Below are 18,996 nucleotides of genomic sequence, written 5' to 3' on the forward strand. Positions count from 1 at the left end.
CTTTCAGCTCTCCCGGGGCCTGCCTCAGCTGCCGAGAGCGACCCAGCCTGGCCTTTCAGCCACTGAGCCCAGTGGCAGCAGGAAGGCTAGGCCTTGCACCCCTGTGTGTGACACTCTGACGGTGCTTCCTGCAGAGCTCCTGTGGGGTAGGTGCAGGGGCTTGGTTACAGCTCACTCCTCTGCCTAATCCTGCTTCCCTTGTCACACGGATGCTTCGTTCCTAAGAAGCATCTTCCCCCAAACTCTGTCCCCCCTGCCGACCATCTGCTCCGGAGAGGACCCCCCCCCCGCCCCCCAGATTCCAGCAGGTTGGCTCCTGTTGTCAGCACGTGGTCTGACCTTTAAGATGCTTTCCTGATGTGCTTGCTTATAACGCTTCCTTTTAGACTTAGTTTTGGACTTCTTTGCTGTAATATTAGTAATAGATGTTTAAGTATACAGGTGTGAGGCTCCCTAGGGGATATTGAAAATACCAGATAAGGATACCCTCTTTAAACTTCTGGATTGAATACAGGCACCTGGGTGGCTTATGTGGTTAAGCATTGGACCCTTGATTTACACCCAGGTCCTGATCTCAGGGTTGTGGGATGGAGCCCCATGTCTGCGCTCCAGGCTGGATGTGGGGCCCACTTAAGATTCTCTCTCGCTCGGGGAGCCTGGGTGGCTCAGTGTGTTGAGCTTCTGCCTTTGGCTCAGGTCCTGATCTTGGAGTCCTGTGATCGAGCCCCACGTCAGGCTCTCTGCTCAGTGGGGAGCCTGTTTTCCCCTCTCTCTCTGCCTGCCTCTCTGCCTACTTGTGCTCTCTCTCTCTCTCTGTGTCCAATAAATAAAATCTTTAAAAAAAAAAAAAATTCTATCTCTCTCTCCCTCTGCTTACCCCCTGCCCCACCCTCCCCTATGCGTCTGTGCGAGTTTGCTCCCTCTCTTTCTCCCTCTCAAATAAATAAATAAATAAACTTCTGAGTTAAATAGTTGAGGATGTGGATTTTTGAGAACCTCAGATCAGCTGTGTATGAATTTTGGATACTCAGTGGGGACCATTCTGCGTATAAACTGAGGTGTGCTGTGGCACAAAGCATGTGTAGGACTAGACATGAAGTGTGTATTATAATGCAGTAAACTTGACATTTTAACATCTTGTAGGGTATCAACAGGTCTTGGTGTAGAGTAAGAAGTGTAGTAGAGGACGAAAGCACTTGTAAAGCGCATTCTTAGACACTGGTGCTGAGCTAGGGGAGTGGAGGTGTTCTAGAGAAAAGTCACACTGACCATTTTATTTGGTGTGTTTTAACTTTGCCAGAGAATAAGTGGTGTGTCTTGACTTTCGGCTGTTCCGTGGTTTTCTTAGTTTAAAAAAGGTCAGGCATTTTTTTTAAAAAGTTGGCTTTCTTAAATTTTAAAATATTCGAAATTTCATAATGATACAGCTAGGACTGACTTGTTAGCTCTTTCAAACTGTTGGCTTTTTTAATTCGAGCTGTTTGGATTCCTAAGATTAATAAAGAGAAAATTGGTGATTCTGGGTTTTTCTCTTGCCTCTTTTGGTAGTTTCCCTGGGGGTTTTTTTGGTTTTCGGGGGCTTTTTGGCTTGCTTTTTTAAACGTTTTAAAGATTTTTTAAATTTTAATTCCAGACACACTGTTACATTCGCTTCAGGTATACAACTCTGTGATTCCACAATTCTGTACTTGACTCCGTGCTCCTCGTGGGAAGTGTGCTCTGTAATCCCCATCCCCCACCCACCTCCCCTCTGGTTACCATCAGTTTCTTCTCCGTAGTTACGTCTGTTTCTTGGTTTCTCTCTTTTTTCTTTGCTTGTTTTGTTTCTTAAATTCCACTTACAAATGACACCGTATGGTATTTGTCTTTCTCTGACTGGCTGATTTTGCTGAGTATCATATTCTCTAGCTCCATCCATGTTGTTGCAAATGGCAAGAGTTTTCTTTTTTGTGGCTGCGTAATAGTCTGTGTACCTATGCCACATCTACGTTATTCATCAGTTGATGAATAACTTAGGCTGCTTCCGTAATTTGGCTATTATAAGTAATGTTGCGGTAAACATAAGAGTGCTTGCATCCCTTTGAATTAGTATTTTTGTATATTTTGGATAAATACTCAGTAGCTCAGTTATGGGATTACAGGGTAGTTCTATTTTTAACTTTCTGAGGAACAGCCATACTGTTACCAGTTTGCATTTCCAAGAACAGTGCACAGGGATTCCTTTTTCACGCCATCCCCACCAACACCTGTTGTTTCTGTGGGGGTTTTTTGTTTTTTATTTATTTGACAGAGAGCACTAATAGGCAGAGAGGCAGGCAGAAAGTGAGAGGGGGGAAGCAGGTTCCTTGCCGAAGCAGAGACCCCGACGCGGGATTCAATCCTAGGACCCCGGGATCACAACCCAAGCCAAAGGCAGTGGCTTTACCCACTAAGCCACCCAGGCGCCCCTCTGTGTTGTTTTTTTTTTTTTTTTTTTTTAAGATTTTATTTATTTATTTGACAGAGAGAGATCACAAGTAGATGGAGAAGCAGGCAGAGAGAGAGAGAGAGGGAAGCAGGATCTCTGCCGAGCAGAGAACCCGATGCGGGACTCGATCCCAGGACCCTGAGATCATGACCTGAGCCGAAGGCAGCGGCTCAACCCACTGAGCCACCCAGGCGCCCCCCTCTGTGTTTTTGATTTGCCATTCTAATAGGTCTGAGTTGAAATCTCATTGTAGTTTTGATTTGTATTTCTCTGATGATGAACGATGTTGAGCATCTTTTAATATGTCTCTTCACCATGGATGTCTTCTTTGGCGAAATGTTTCTTCATGTCTTCTGCCCATTTTTTAGTTGGATTATTTGGGGGGGGGTTGGTGTTGAGTTGTATCAGTTTTTCATCTGTTTTGGATACTAACCCTTTATTGGATATGCCATTTGCCATTTGCCAATAATCTTCCATTCTGTAGATTGTCCTTAAGTTTTGTTGATTATTTTCTTTGCATGTTGAAGCAGCTTTTTATGTTCTGGTAGTTTTGGGGTTGGGTGGGGTTGAGTTAGGTTGGGTTTTTTTGTTTTTTTTTTTTTTTTTTGCTTTTACTTCCCTTGCCTCAGGAGACCTATCGAGAAAAATATTGCTACAGCTGATATCAGAGAAATGACTGCATGTGCTCCCTTCAAGGGCTTTTATGCTTTCAGGTCTCACATTTAGGTCTTTAGTCCACTTTGAGTTTATTTTTTTGTATGGTGTAAGAAAGTGGTCCAGTTTCCTTCTTTTTCAGGTAGCTGTCATGTTTTTCCAACGCTATTTGTTGAAGAACAATAGTGTTTAATTCTGGGTTTCCCATTCTAGGCCACTGATCTCTCTGTTTTTGTGCCAGTACCATACTGTTTTGATTACTTTGTATAATTTTGTAATATAATTTGAAGTCTGGAATTGTGATACCTCCAGTTTTTTCTTTTTCATGTCGATTTTGGCTACTTGGGGTCTTTTGTGGCCCCATACAAATTTAAGGATTGTTTGTTCTAGTTCTGTGAAAAATGCATTGGTATTTTGATAGGGATTGCATTAAACTGTAGTTTGCTTAGGTAGTTATAGGTATTTTAACAATATTTGTTCTTCCAATCCATGAGCATGGGATGTCTTTCCATTTGCGTTGTCTTCAGTTTCTTTCATCAGGGTTTTATGGTGTGAGAGTTCTGGTCTTTCACCTCTTTGGCTAAGTTTATTCCTAAGCATCTTTATTATTTTTGGTGTAGTTGTAAACGGGCTTATTTCTCGTTCTGCTGCTTCATTATTAGTGTATAGACATGCAACAGATTTCTTTATATTGATTTGCTAAATTTACTGCATCCATTTTTCAGTTCTAGTAGTTTTCTCATAGAGCTTTTAGGGTTTTCTACATACAGTTATCTTTCCATCTGCAAATACTGAGAGTTTTACTTCTATCTTGCCAGTTTGGATGCGTTTTATTTCTTTTTCTTGTCTGATGGTGACTTGGACTTCCAAACTATGTTGAATAAAAGTGGTGAGAGTGGACATCCTTGTCTTGTTACTGACCATAGGGGAAAGACTCTCAGTATTTCCCCATTGAAGGATGATGATGTCAGCTGTGGGTTTTCCATAGTTGGTCTCTATTATGTTGAAGTTTTCTCCACATCTACTTTGTTAAGGATTTTTATCATGAGTGGATGTTGTACTTTGTGAAATGCTTTCTCCATATCTACTGAAATGATAACACAGTTTTTATCTTTTCTCCTTGATGTGATGTATCACATTGATTTGTGAATACTGAAATTAGTTGCCCTATTTATTGGCACCTTACAAATGAAAGAATCTAAAATTCAGACTAGAGTACTGGAGAACACTGGCTTTTGAGACTCCAGAGGTCTGCTTGGGGTCCTACCCCCTTTGAGCTTTGTAAACTCGGTCAGGTTTGATTGCTTCTCTGAATTAGGTTTTTTAAATCTGTAAAAGGAAGGGCCAGAAGTATGTTTAAGGTTAACCTCTAAATCCTGTTGTAATTGGCTCTTAGGAGCAAATATTTTTGGCACATAAATGTGTGGTACATAAGTTTTCCAGTTCACAAGTCTGTCACATACCAGAAGTTAATGGGTCAGCCTTTCAGGAAGGTGCTTTACTAGTGAGTGCTGCGCCCGATTTGATTTGTTACTAATAGTACACCAGAGGGCGCCCATGATGGTACCTGGCACATGGTAGTTTCCTACCAAATATTTGTTAAATAAAATATTAATGATGACTGAATTTCTAGAACTCTTTTAACATTGTGTTTAAACAGACTTACAATATGTGTACATTTGTAATGACCGGAATACCACACAACATTACTAAATGAGAGAGCAAGAAATAAATTTTAGCCTAAAATCTAGTGTTTGAAGGAAAAAGTTTAGAAGAAACAAGATAGAATTCAATGGAGATTCTGAAGGGGACTTGGGGGCAAGTTCAGATGCTTTATAATAGTGATATTTCCTTATTTTTAAATTCTTTAAAAACATCCAGCTTTTTAATTCCTTGGTTTTATTATTTCATGTATTCATACAAAACACTGCCCTATGCGCCGGGTTCTGAGCTGGGTTCTCAGGATCCTATGGTGAGCCAAGGAGAGATGGTCTCTGTGCCACGGACCCTTCTCTCTAGAGAAGGGAGAGACCATGGCAGGGAATTAATCTGGAATAAGGGTGAAGAAGGGAAAGTCCCGTGAAGCAGGGGAACCTCGTCTGGGACTTCCCAAGCCTGGCCTGCCTGGGCGCGGGTGGAGAGCGAGCACAAGCGGCAGCAGGTGCAGGGATCCCCGGGACTGGGGAGCGGAGTGGGGAGCACAGCCAGGGACGAGGGAAGAGCCTGCATGCCTGTGCCCAAGGGGACGAAGGGGAGTTTATAAGAGGCGCGCGAAGAGCGAACGGCTTGCGCAGCCGTGGGCGGCAGGGCTCCTGGCCGGGCTCCGGGCAGGGCTGGCTCCCGGGCCGGGGCTGTGGTCCTTACTCAGGTGCGCGAGGGGCTGTGGGTTTTGTGCCCGCCCGTGTTGGTGTGGGGCGCTGGTGTGGAAGTGATGTCTCCTATAAAACAACCCAGTTAATCGTTTCAAGTTTTCCCAAAGAGAAGAGAAGATCTGGGAGTGCGTTGTTCAGGATTTCCCTGCCTCAGACTCCAGCTTGACTCCCTGTTACTCTCGGGGTGATGCCTAATCAGATTTATAGTTTTAGACTCAGCTGCTGTGTGAAGCCTCGAAAGGGTGAGTCAAAGGGGGGGCGCTTTGGGAGCCCATGTAGACTGCTCAGATGGCAGCCCGGTGTGTGACGACGACGACGACGATGATGATGGCCTTGTCAGGGTCCACGGGGAGAGGACATGGAGGTGGTGAGTGAGTGGATGTGACATGACCCCAGAGGTTAAAATCAGTAGCAGAGAATGTGAAAGAACAGGGAGGAGGCATCAGAATTATTCCTGCGTTTCTGACCCATTACATGGAGATGCCATGCCTGGGGATGGGCGACAGCGGTGAACAGTGGAGCTGGGGACGGTCCCTGATTTCAGCCATGGACCTGCCGGGTGGGCGGCATCCAGGGGGGGATGTGAACTGGGCACGCGGGCTAGAGCTGGGCCGGAGACGCACTCAGGGAGTCGCCGGCACGGGGAGATTTGAAGAAGGAACGTTGATGTTGGCTCCATGGTAACCCGTTCACGTGAAGTCACTCTTATGCCCAGTGGACGTAATAGGGTGAGGAAAGGGTAAAAATGGAAGGAATGGAACATTTTTCTCAGTTGCTGCTAGAATTAGAAGAAAAAGGAGTAAAAGAGCATCAGGATGGGTATGAGAAGGCTTATGGGTATGAGATAGAATTTACTTTGTGAGTCTGGGGAATTTAAGTGATAATTTCCCCTTAGGGGAAAATTAAGTGCGAGGAAGGAGTGCAGGTTTCAGTAGGTAACGAGCCCCAAGCTCACTATCAAGTGGGGTGTTGGCCTTATCCCCCCAGGGTAGATAGAAGGAAAGGCAGATCGAACTTGTATTTAGGCAACATTTGCAAAGCAGTTGCTAAGTTGTTGGTTTCCTTAAAACTTGAGGGAATTCCTGTGTTAGCGATCTTCGTATTCTGCGCTTAAACATACTTCTTCGAATGGGTCATGTAAAATACTTGCAGGATCTAGAGTGGGATTGTGGCTTCATAAAATATTAGGTCCCAAAGCTTAGATTATAAATATTAGAGGTGATTTAGTTTTCACTAGTTCCGACTTGATCCGCAGGCATGAGCTGCACTCGCCTGAAATGTGCCTTAGCCTGCCAAGAGGTTGGCAGTGCCCCCTAAGATGCGGGACGCCCTGAGTTACTCGCTGAGCTCGAACCTGAATCGGCAGGCTCTGACAGCCCATCCTTATTGTCCCGGACTCCGTTCACCTCCCAACGTCTGTTTTATGGAGCCATTAAAATAACTCATAGTTCCTTAATTTTACGATAGGAGAACTTGTTTAACACCCTCCACGTCTCGCCGTGATAGACACGGACCGTGAGATGTGACTTAGTATTGCATATCGAGGAGTACTGAGTTAACATGGTGCTGGATACCTGAGGGCCTTGACCTGTGGACCGAGATCCTGAGGCATTAGAAGTTACATTTTAGGGGTGCCTGGGTGGCTCAGTGGGTTGAAGCCTCTGCCTTCGGCTCAGGTCATGATCCCAGAGTCCTGGGATCGAGCCCCGCATTGGGCTCTCTGCTTAGCAGGGAGCCTGTTTCCTCCTCTCTCTGCCTGCCTCTCTGCCTACTTGTGATCTCTGTCCGATAAATAAAATCTTTAAGAAGTTATATTTTGGGGGCGCCTGGGTGGCTCAGTGGGTTAAGCCGCTGCCTTCGGCTCGGGTCATGGTCTCAGGGTCCTGGAATCGGGCCCCGCATCGGGCTCTCTGCTCAGCGGGGAGCCCGCTTCCCCTGCTCTGTCTGCCTGCCTCTCTGCCTACTTGTGATTTCTTTCTCTGTGTGTCAAATAAATAAAATGAAAAAAAAAGTTATATTTTGTAGTAGCCTTATACCCTTGTAATAGCCAGTGTTAGTTGTTCAGCGTTTACTCTGTGTTAAATATGGCGTGTGCGTTGTCTTACTTAAACTCCACAGTAACTGTCTGAGGAAAATGATGGGCGCCCCCTTTTGTAGATTGAGAAATTGAAGCTTAAAGAAGTGAGAAGTGTGGGGCGCCTGGGTGACTCAGTGGGTTAAGCTGCTGCCTTCGGCTCAGGTCATGATCCCAGGTCCTGGGTTCGAGCCCCACATCGGGCTTTCTGCTCAGCAGGGAGCCTGCTTCCTCTTCTCTCTCTGCCTGCCTCTCTGCTTGCTTGTGATTTCTCTCTGTCAAATAAATAAATAAAATCTTAAAAAAAAAAAAAAAGTGAGAAGTGAAGTGCCTTACCCAGGACCTCCTACCCAGCAGGTGTGGAGCTGAGCTGCCAACCCCAGTCTCTGAATTTAAGGAACATCTTAAATTTTTATAATTCTTGCCAGATTCCCTTCTGAAAGGAGAGTGATCATTTCCCTGCACATCAGCCTCACCAACATCACATTTTTGCAAAGTGCAAAACTCTGATTCTGGGAATTTCCTTTGCCTTTCTAATGATAATGTGGGACAAGTCCTATAGTTTAAGTTTTGATACCTTCCGAAGGCAAAGAAATGCACCAGTGTTAGTAGTGCATATGCAGACTTCCACCTAGCTTCTCTCTCTCTTTTTTTTTTAATTAACATATAATATATTATTTGCTTCAGGGGTGTAAGTCTGTGCATCATCAGCCTTACACAATTCCCAACACTCATTATAGCACCTGTCCTCCCCAATGTCCATCACCCCGCCGCCCTATGCCTCCCTCCCCAACCCCCAGCAACCCTCAGTTTGTTTCCCGAGATTAAGAGTCTCTTGTGGTTTGTCTCCCTGGTCCCATCTCCCCAGCTTCTCTTGGGACCACTTTTCTTGTGAGTTCCTATGATTCCGATCTAAATCCCTAAGTAAGTATATCTCTGTACATAAAAGCATATGAGTTTGTTTCCACAGAGGAAGACCACTATTGTCTAAACGAGTGTGGGCCCCACTAATGCCTGTGGACTGAATGTCTCTATCTGTGGCAGGCACCTTACTACCCACCCCAGGGTGTCAAGAAAATACTCATTAATTTGCTCTATTTCTTCTTCAGGTTTGCCTGCAATGAGATTTCATTCTCTACAGTCAAAGGACATCCTTTCTGAGCTGCTGTGAATCAATCTGGAATGATACTGTATATTTTCATCTGATGGAGAATTAGCTGTACCTTGCACAAGGATTGCTACACTGGACAACTTCAGAATATTACTCACGATGTCCTCAAACAGGAGTCAGAATCCCCATGGACTGAAGCAGATTGGCCTTGACCAGATATGGGACGACCTCAGAGCTGGAATCCAGCAAGTATATACCAGACAGAGTATGGCGAAGTCCAGATACATGGAACTCTACACGTATCCTACTGCCTGAGCTGAAATTAATTTGCTTAGAATTTTGGTTATTCATTAGTATGATCTGTGAATCGTTAGAGGTTTTAGGTCGTGTTTTCTCTTTTCAGTTCACCCTGTGATGTAATCAGGGTTCTTTTTTTTTTTTTTTAGCTTTAAAAATTAATTCACTCATTTTAAGTTTTGTGACCAGTGGTGAAACCAGCTGTGCGTTAGTCTACAGTGGTGCTGTTCAGTGTGGCTGTCACTCGCTACATGTGGCTGTTTACATTTGAAGTCACTAAAATGAACAGTTCCCAAGTCATGGTCCCTGTATTTCAAGTGCTCTGTGGCAAACAGCCTTTGTCATTTCTGAAAGTTCTGTTGGACCGTGCTGGTTAAAGCAGGGGAGGATTGGTTCCTGTATCGTCTGTGGCTGCCTTCATGCTTGGGGGGCTGAGCGGAGTCATTGCGTCAGAAAAAGCCAGAAATACCTGCTATCCAGCCCTTTATGTGACCAGTTGGCTGACCTTCCTCTGAAGGATTACCACATAGAGCAAAACGTTTTACAGTTAGGACCTTGTTTTACAAATATGGCATGCAAGTATTTCACTCACTTGTTATGTGGTTCGTGGTGTGCGCAGGGGGCTGTCTGAATGCCACAAAGGTCGTGAGGGTGTAAACGTCGTAGCTCCTGCTCTCTGTTATGTGCTCAGTGGGCAAGAAATTAAAACTTCAGCTGCCTTCACTAAAGAGCAGACTGCTAGTGACTGCTGGTTCTAGTAGTGTATAAAGTTGCTAGTTCGATGGAGATTTAGGTGTAAACTTTTAGTACGTATCGGTAATTGTCAGACTTGGTTTTGTGATATTCCAGGGTACTCTCCGCTTTACCGATAGTTTAGAATCTTTGCCCCCAAATTAGCATTATTTTAAATAGACATGAAGCTACACGTCTAGTTCAAAATTAACTTAAAGGTTATTAGAGTACACGTTCATGTGTGTACATACATTTTCATTGTTTAAAAACAACAACTTAATTGAGATAGACCTCACATACTTACCCTTTTTGGGGGGAGGGCACCCCTGGGTGGGCGTGAAAATATTCACCCTCCTTTAAAGTGATTTTTAGTGTATTCCCAAAACTGTGCATTGACATTACCTAATTGTGGAACATTTCCATCACCCCCAAAAGAAGACATGACCCGTTAGCAGTTCCTTTCCATTCTCCCTCCCCTCGGTCCTGGCAACCACTAATCTACTTTCTGTCTCGATGCATTTGCCTGTTCTGGACATTTTAGATACATGGAATCACATAATACATAACCTTTGAGAGTGGCTTTCTTCACTTACCATGGTGTTTTGTCTTTATCCTTGTTGTATCATGTGTCAGCACGTCATTCATTTGCATGGCTAAATCATCTGGATAGATGCTTTTTTAAAAGATTTTATTTATTTATTTATTTATTTGACAGAGAGCGAGAGAGAGAGTGTGTGTGTATACAAGCAGGGGGAGCACCAGAGGGCAAAGGAGAAGCAGACTCTGCACTGAGCAGGGAGCCCGATGTGGGGCCCGATCCCAGGACCCTGAGACCATGACCTGAGCTAAAGGCAGACGCCTGACTGACTGAGCCACTCAGGGGCCCTAGATGCTGTATTTTGTTTATTTGTTCATCAGTGACAGGACATCTGGGTTGCTCCCACCCTTTGGCTGTTGATGAACAGCCGTTATGAATATCATAGGTTCTGTATAGACGGGTACTTTCAGTTATCTTGGGTAGGTGGCTAGGAGTGGGATTGCTAGGTCATCGGACACAGAAAACCTTCAAGGATAGAATCTTTGACAAATGAGAGGACTATACTCCGCTCAAGAGGGTTGTGACTTGCTTAGGTGTACAACCTTCATTTTTTTTTTTAATTTTGTAAGTAATGCCACCGAAAATGGTAATTCCAGTGCTGAGACAAGGCCCTTGGCTGGGTTTCTGGTGTGCAGAACAACCAGGGGAGCCGTGGTGTGGAGACCACGGACATTTAATTGCTGATCCGTCTCTGGGGAATTTCTTAATATGTTGTTTTTGGCTAAATCAGAGTGGGCCTTTGTCCAGTACAGTGTTAGGCTCTTAGAACACTGAGAACACAGAGACTTTGCCTTCAGCAGTTGCTGAACTCTTATATTCTACAGATCATTATAGTATGCAGGTTCTACAGTTTTAAATTTTTTTTAGGAACGCTGCTCTTGCATTGAATTTTCTTTTCCTTCTGGTGTTCTCTGAAACAACCGCTTCATGCGTTTACTAATAGTAGAGTGGAGGGTCCGGCCTGAGTCTAAAATATTTACTTCGATTCTGTAGCTGTTTATGAGTACCCGCTACAGTTTGAGTCTCGTGGGTCAGGCACTGTGCTAACAGCCATCTTCACCTTCTTCAAGGGTCCCGTTGCCCCTGAGGGCTGGTGGGGGTAACCCTCTGCTGGTGTCAGAAACCGGTTCTCCAGAGGCTTCTGTGACTTGCCCCTTAGAGCAGGCGCAGCAGGAGGCCCGACTTAGACTGCTTGGTGGCTCAGTAGTCCTACCCCCGAGCCTGCCTGGGCCTGCCGACTGCCCTCACATGTTGTAGCTGAAGGAGTCCCGTTTCCCAAAGTGTTTCCTGTACTTTTCTCATGAGGTTCCGCAGAATAGGGTTTTGGACTTACCGTGTTGACCTGTGGGAGACCGAGCAGCAGTGGAACGTCTGCTTGTGTTTCATGTTGCAAATCACAGAGTCCCCTGCCCCGCCGCCTGCATTTTCCGTGTCCGTGTCGCTGTCGTACGTTCCCTCCGGAGCACATCTCCGCTTCTGTCTCCGCTTCTGTCTCGGCTTCTCTTAAGACGGCGCTTGTCTGAAACCCCAGTGCAGGCTCGAGCTCTGCCTCAGTTTGCCTGATGCGGCAGATCTTCAAGTTTTCTCTCCGGGTGTTTATTCCATCTCCCGTGTAACCACTTACTGAATTGCCTCTTAGAATAATGTCCCACAGGCTCGTGCACAGCGACATCTAACACTTGGGACTGTCTGGTTCTGGTTCAGGTGAGCCAGTGCTTTGGGTCCCGAGAAGAAGGAGCAGACTGTGCGCCTCACTGCTCACTCTTCAGGGTCAGACAGGCCTTGTCAGTGGTCCCTGGAGGAGAAGGGTTAGAACCAGGGGAGCGGGAAGAGCTGGGTGAGACAAGAGGGGGTCCTTTCCCTTCCTGACTCTGGCTGGTAACTAACAGCTGGATTTTTACCCTTTGTTTACCCTGCAGAAACATATGTGACGTGCTTTCTAGAACGAGTACCCTGCTTCTGAGTGTAAAGCAAATATTCTTAGAGCCTCATTATACAGTGTAAACATTTTTCTTGACTTTTTAACTCAGAATGACAAAGGAAAGAGAAGGGTATTTTGGGAAAGAAAAAAAGTCCCAGAGCATCCGCACACAGAAAGATCTCGTTCAGTCCACTTCGTTTCCAGCCACTGCTCCGAGGCCTCATTTTCCTTCTAGTGTTTTAGCCTCAAGCCTTTGCCCCTCCCTGCAGGTCTGCCTGTTTGGTGCCTCCTTCTCTTCAGTTCTGTCTGCGAGGTCTTACCTACTGTGCTTGACCGTTGCACAACATGGGAGTTCCGAGCATGGACCTTCCTTGCAGTCAGAACTGCCTGGAACGTGACTCCCCCAAAAACCTAATAGCCTTCTGTTGACTGGAGGCCTTACTGATGACATAAATAGTCGATTGACCCATATTTTGCATGTTCTGTGTGTTGTTTACTGTGCTCTCAATACAGTAGGAGAAAGGAAATGACACCAGGAGAATCCTAAGAGCATGCACTCATAGTACTGCGCAGTATTTATCAAACACGTCCACGTCTGAGCTGAATCCACCCCCCAGAGTTGACACCTCTGTTCAAGCAGAGGTCAACTGTCTTTATAATTCAGTGACTTTGGGGGGGAGCGGTAAATAGAAGAGTGCATTCTGTGCCGGTGGGCCTGTCAGGTGGGTAAATAATAGTAGGTATTCTTCCTTTTGAACTTGAAGTAGGTAATGTAATTTCTTAGTGTAGTGACACCCTTATGCTTGGGGAATGCAGGGTGATGTGCGGGTCCTTGTAACGACGCGATCGGGTCTGCCCGCCGGGCCGTGTGGTTGAAGCGTCTGTGTTTCCCAGGCCCCACGTCTACCTGCCTCTCATTTCTAGGTCAAAATCCTTTTTTATTTTGGTCAGTATACACTCAAATAGTGATTTTTGCCTTCGATGAAAGAAACCCGTGCGTTGATGTCTTTTTTTCCCTTACGCCTGTAAGTTCTCATCGGTGTTGAAGTTTCTGGTTTCTCAAACCCTGTAGTGCTGTGAGTTGAAATAGTTTATTGTTCTTTGAAAGATTTCTCTTTCCCCGGCCGGTACGCCGGGAATCAGTCCTGTTTTCTGAGTCTCGTCTGCGTACCTCTGCGGAGGTCGCGTCCACATGCTCAGGATTCATACTTAATCTCCGTCCGGTGTTCCGTGACACAGTTCACGATCCCCGGAGTTCGGGGCACTTTGTCACCCGGAGGGAATCGGAGCCCCGGGCCGCCTGCAGCACATGCTCTGCGGGGAGGACATGCCCGGACACGCTGGTCCCACTGCTCCGTCCCTGCCAGCTGTGCCGGCGGGTCCCGGCTGCTGCCGTCGCTCTTCTCAGCGCCACACACTTAGCCCCTGGCCGGCTGTCCCCCGGGAGCTGTGGGCACTTGGCGGGTGTGCCAGGTGGTGGCCTTTCCACTCCCTTGGCCTGCCTGCGGCAAACGTCTATTATAGAAACTCAAAATCTCACAGAAAAGCAGATCAAGCCCCAAAAATAGCAAATTCTTTTCACAATACATCCATGATGATCCGATGGAAATAACCATCTAGCCAGCCCAACGAATGTATTTGGACATTTTCATGGGTTTTTTTGTTTTGTTTTGTTCTGTTTTTAAGATTTTATTGATTGATTTATTTGGGGGGGGGAACACAAGTGGTGGGGGCGCGGCAGAGGAAGAGGGAGAAGCAGACTCCCCGCTGAGCAGGGAGCCCCACATAGGGCTTGATCCCAAGACCCTGAGATCGTGACTGAGCCACCCAGGCGCCCTGGACATTTTCATCTTGTACTTTTTTGTTGTTGTTGTTGTTGTTAGTAGTCTTAACCTTGATCTGTTTTGCTCAAGTTAATAAACATGGTTTACATCAAATAAACGTAAACATAAAGGTATTGTATAATTTTTCCAAATGTAAGCTATTGTTCTCATATATATTTATCCATGCTTTGAAAGTAAAGCCGTAAAGAACATAACTGATTCATAGAAGAAATGCAAATGAGAAGATATCCCACCTCATAATTGAAGAATTAGAGGTGCCTGGGTGGCTCAGTCAGTTAAGCATCTGCCTTAGGTTCAGGTCATGATCCTGGGGTCCTGGGATCGAGCCCCTTGTTGTGCTCCCTGCTGAGCAGGGAGCCCGCTTCTTCCCCTTCCCCTCCCCCTGCTTATGCTTTCTCTCTCTCAAATAAAATCTTTAAAAAAATTGTTTTTTAATACCAAAACTGGAAAGTTTTAAAAAGAAATGATTATAGCCAGTGTTGGCAAAGAGTGGAGGGAGGTGGAGTTCCTGTAGTGAGATGGAAATGTTAGTTTGCTGGGATCTTTCTGGAGAAAAATTCAGAAATACAAAGACCCAAATGTACTTTAGCCCAATGTTTTGTTTTAATCTTTAACTCCATTCTAAGGAAATAGTGATATTCAAATTGTATGTGCAAGGCTGTTAGAAACATTCTAATAATAGGAAACAGTGGAAAACAGCCTCAGTATTCATCACTAAGGATGAAAAGTGGTATTTGAAGGTTACAAGCAGCCAATAAAAATACATTGAGGAGTATTCATTGACATGTCATAATATCTGTACCAAGGAGAAGCAGGATACAAAGTGGTACGTGTCCTGGGAGCCCTCAGCACACGCTCTCTGCTTCTGAAAAATCAGGGCACCATATTGGAAGTAGCCTTCCATAGGTACTGGCCTTTTTCTAAGGATTTATTTATGTATTGAGAGTGCACACAAGGGGCAGGGAGGAAGCAGGAGAGAATTTCAAGCAGACTCCGTGTTGAGTGAGAAGCCGACACCAGATCCCATGACCTGAGCCAAAACCAGGAGTTGCGTGCTTAACTGACTGAGCCACCCAGGTGTCCTGATACATTTTTTTTATAGATAAGTTTTTAAATGCTCTTCTTTGTATTTTAGATTTCCAGTGTAGAACATACATACTAAAATATAGTTTAATTTGTTTTCATTATGAAATTTAAGTCCTAGTTATACTTACTTGTAAAATTCTACCTTTCACTGCTGACCTTATACTATTAAAATAGTTTTCAGGATTGACAAATTGTGTTTATCTTTGAGAGAGAGCCCACAGAATTATACTGCATTTAGTTGCCTCTGGAAGCAATTTTTTTGTTTTTTATTAGTATAAACCTGATATGTTCAAGTTTTTCTCTTCTAAATTTGACGATTTATTGATTATTTTGAGAGAGCAAGTGAGCACGCACACAAGCAGGGGGAGGGGAGGAGAGACTCTTCAAGCAGACTCCCTGCTGAGCGTGGACCGGACTCAGAATGAGCTAGAACCAGGGGTCTGACACTCAACCGACGGAGCCACTCGGGCGCCCGTCCTTCTATGTTTGACTCATAGCACACCTACTTAGAACACTTCGAGCGTTTTCCAACCTATTTATGTTAATCGCAATCACTTGCAGGCAGACATTGCTTTATTTCACAAAATGAAATATGCTGTGGGTGTGGATTTGTTTTACATGGGCCACCCCTTTTCAGAGCCCTACCCAACAGCAGCCTACTGAGAACCCGGTTCTCTCAGGACTTACAGCCCAGCTGGACCAAGTGGCAGGTGGTCTGGGGCCCTGGCATATTGTGCAGGTGGTACATGTGTTGACATGTGAAGACAGAAAGTCTTTTTAAGGCAACTTTCAGTGTAGTCTTTGCAAATGATTTTAATACAAGTTAACTACTTAAAATTCCACTGTAAGTTCCAGTTTGTAAGAAGCGTTGGTGGAAAATAGTTCTGTTTAGTTTGCTTCTCAAATTGAATTGATTTTTCTTTAAAAGATGAAAATGGTTTGAGTTTGGTGGTAACTGAATGTCGTGGAGAGATTCCCCATATGTGTGTAAGTGAAAGGCAGGGTACTGGGGGTGAAAGGCCCTGGAGTCCCTCACCGTTCCCCCAAATGCCGACAGTCTGACCGCTGGATGTGTGCAGGCCCCTGCGGCAGGGAAGGGGCTCTGGAAACGTCTGCAGGAAAGCGTGCACATGCGGGACTTTGCAAAGTCAGATCCCACCGCGTCTGATAAGGCCCCTTTCAGCGACTTGTCCCTGCCAGTCGTGCAGAAGTATGATTTGGCGGGTGATTGGGGAGGTCTGGGGGGACACAGAAGAGTTGTACGGCCTGTTTTGAGGGCAGAACCAGGCTTGGCTCTTTAACACAAAGTGCCACACCACCTGCCGCTGCTGAGGGGCCCCGTGTCTGCTCGGCTCCTCATCTACTTTCCACCTTTGGCTGTGTTGCCAGAGAAACTCCAGAGAACTTTTTTTTTTTTTTAAGATTTTTATTTACTTATTTGACAAACATAGATCACAAGTAGGCAGAGAGGCAGGAAGAGAGAGAGAGGAGGATGCAGGCTCCCCAGGGAGCAGAGAGCCCGATGCGGGGCTTGATCCCAGGACCCTGAGATCATGACCTGAACTGAAGGCAGAGGCTTTAACCCACTGAGCCAGGTGCCCCTCCAGAGAACTTTTTGAAAAGACTCTCAAAAGCCTTAAAAGTCAAATACGTGGGTTAGACTCTGGCTTCCTTAGTATAAAACAACTCACCCGTTGACTCCTGAACGGAGCTTCTGTTTTGCTGTCCTTTAGATTTTTAGTTTATTTTTACCTCTTGATGGTTTCCTCTTAATTCCTATATTTAATTTATCCTCATAGTCTATTTTAGTTGGTTTTGGTTTAAAAATAATTTTAGATGTGACCCATTTTCTTCCAAATGTTAGTCATATTTATTTTGTTTTTCTGCTCTTCATCTAAAGTCAGTGCTATATTAACACGGAGTTGTGCATGTGTTGGAACGGCGGGTGGCAGGTGTGGTCTCTGGGAGTGGAGTGACATGAGGAGCCCCATTTCATGCCGTGAGGAAGCACCTGGAAGCCTGAGGGCTGTGGTTTCCCCATGGCAGAAAAAACCCACAGCTGGTCATTGAGGAGTGCATCCATTTCGGAGTCCTTCTTTCGACACGGATTAGTCTCCCTTCCAGATGCTGCACTCAAAATACTCTGATAGTGTCTGTCCTCACGTCTGACTCAAGGGCGACTCAAGGAAGGACTAGTTTCCCTGGTTAGAGGACTTCTCTCCAGTAGCTTCTGAGACACACGAAGAATCTGCTTTTTCCTTTTCTGGTAACATTTCCTCACATACTACGGTTGACTCAAAGATAAGATAAAAAGTCGCAGACTGGGGGCGCCTGGGTGGCTCAGGGGGTTGAGCCTCTGCCTTTGGCTCAGGTCATGATCCCAGGGTCGTGGGATCGAGTCCCGCATCGGGCTCTCTGCTTGGCAGAGAGCCTGCTTCCTCCTCTCTCTCTGTCTGCCTCTCTGCCTACTTGTGATTTCTGTCTGACAAATAAATAAATAAATCTTAAAAAAAAAAAAAAGATTAAAAAAAAAAAGTCGCAGACTGAAGATTGCGTTGTCAGAGCTACATACAGTCTGTCCCCATGGGTGGGCCATGGTTCTTGTCTTTCTGCTGACTCAGCCTTGATGCAAAGCTCCGTCCGTGCCATTGTTTTGGTAAGAGGTGGTTTGCTGTTCCCTCGGAAGTATACACCTAGGGGCACCCAGGTGGCTCAGTCAGTTAAGCATCCAACTCTTGGCTTCGGCTCAGGTCATGATCATAGGGTCATGAGATGGAGCCCCCGCGTCAGGCTCTGCTCAGCAGGGAGTCTGCTGGAGGATTGTCTCTCCCTCTCCCTTACCCCTCCCCTCCCTTCCCTCACTTTAAAAAAAAAAAATGTACACCTATTACTACTGTCTTCCATATCAGCTTTGTTTTCGGTTTCCTCTTCACGAAAACAGCAAGCAGGGTCTCCCCGGGCCCGCAGTTTTAATGAGGAATAGCCTGGCTTTAGACTGAACTCTTCCGCAATTGGACACCGCCACTTGCTGTGGGGAATCACATCTACCTGTAGGAAAAATTACATGAACCCAAGAGAAGATCTGTTGGGGGGCTTTTTAAAATGGAATTTTTGTTTTTCAGATCAGTAGTCCTTTTGTAAAATTTAGAAGTCCAAAAAAGCACGTGGTGAAAAGTACATCTCCTTTCCTTCCACCTTCGATTAGAGTCTGGGCACACCAGTGGTCCCTGTAGCTGCTTTCTTGGGCACATCTCTCTGTGTGTTACCTGCACACAGTCACGCGTGTACACACACATACAAACACACAGAAAATGGATGTTTATATTAACTTAAAAGTCATCTTTAACACAAACACATCCTCAAGTGTAAGTAAACATGCATCTGTAGGTTTTTGGTTTTGGTTTTTTTTTTATGCAAATGGTTCCCTGGTAATTGATCCTTACAGAGAACTTGCTCTGAACCATCCCTGTGAGGGAACAGAGATGGTCTCCTGACTGCACCCCATTTCGAGCTTATAGCTAACCACTCGTAGCTGTTGTGTCGTCTAGAGACCAGCATCTTTGTTAGAGACAATGGGAAAATTTATTGTTCTTTTCCTCAGCTTCTCTGATAATATTTGTACATCAGTCAGAATGAGGACTCAGCCGAGCCGTTGGTTGTGTTACCTGAATGCTGTTAGAAATGCTGAAGGTAATATAAAAGCAAAATTGCTTTTGGCAGATAGCCCTCCAGATAGGTAATACATTTTTTTTTCTGTAATTCATATGCAGGTTGCATTGTTTAGGTAAATTTTAGGATTCTGGCTTAGATATTACGATTTTGTATCCTATTTTATTTTCC

The 18,996-nt window shown here is 45.2% G+C and overlaps 1 protein-coding gene across 3 annotated transcripts in view; it reads left to right on the forward strand.

Annotated features, from left to right (window-relative positions):
• The window catches only part of CUL1 (cullin 1), a 105,036-nt gene that overhangs the window by 30,935 nt on the left and 55,105 nt on the right, over positions 1-18,996 (forward strand). For all 3 annotated transcript variants that reach the window (XM_047695262.1, XM_047695261.1, XM_047695260.1), the window contains exon 2: positions 8,677-8,977. In XM_047695262.1, coding sequence (XP_047551218.1) covers positions 8,838-8,977 — 140 coding nt within the window. In that variant the 5' untranslated portion in view covers positions 8,677-8,837. The remainder of the gene's footprint in view (positions 1-8,676; positions 8,978-18,996) is intronic.

The sequence above is a fragment of the Lutra lutra genome, chromosome 11 (genome assembly GCF_902655055.1).
Source record: "Lutra lutra chromosome 11, mLutLut1.2, whole genome shotgun sequence".
Classification (NCBI taxonomy): Eukaryota; Metazoa; Chordata; class Mammalia; order Carnivora; family Mustelidae; genus Lutra; species Lutra lutra.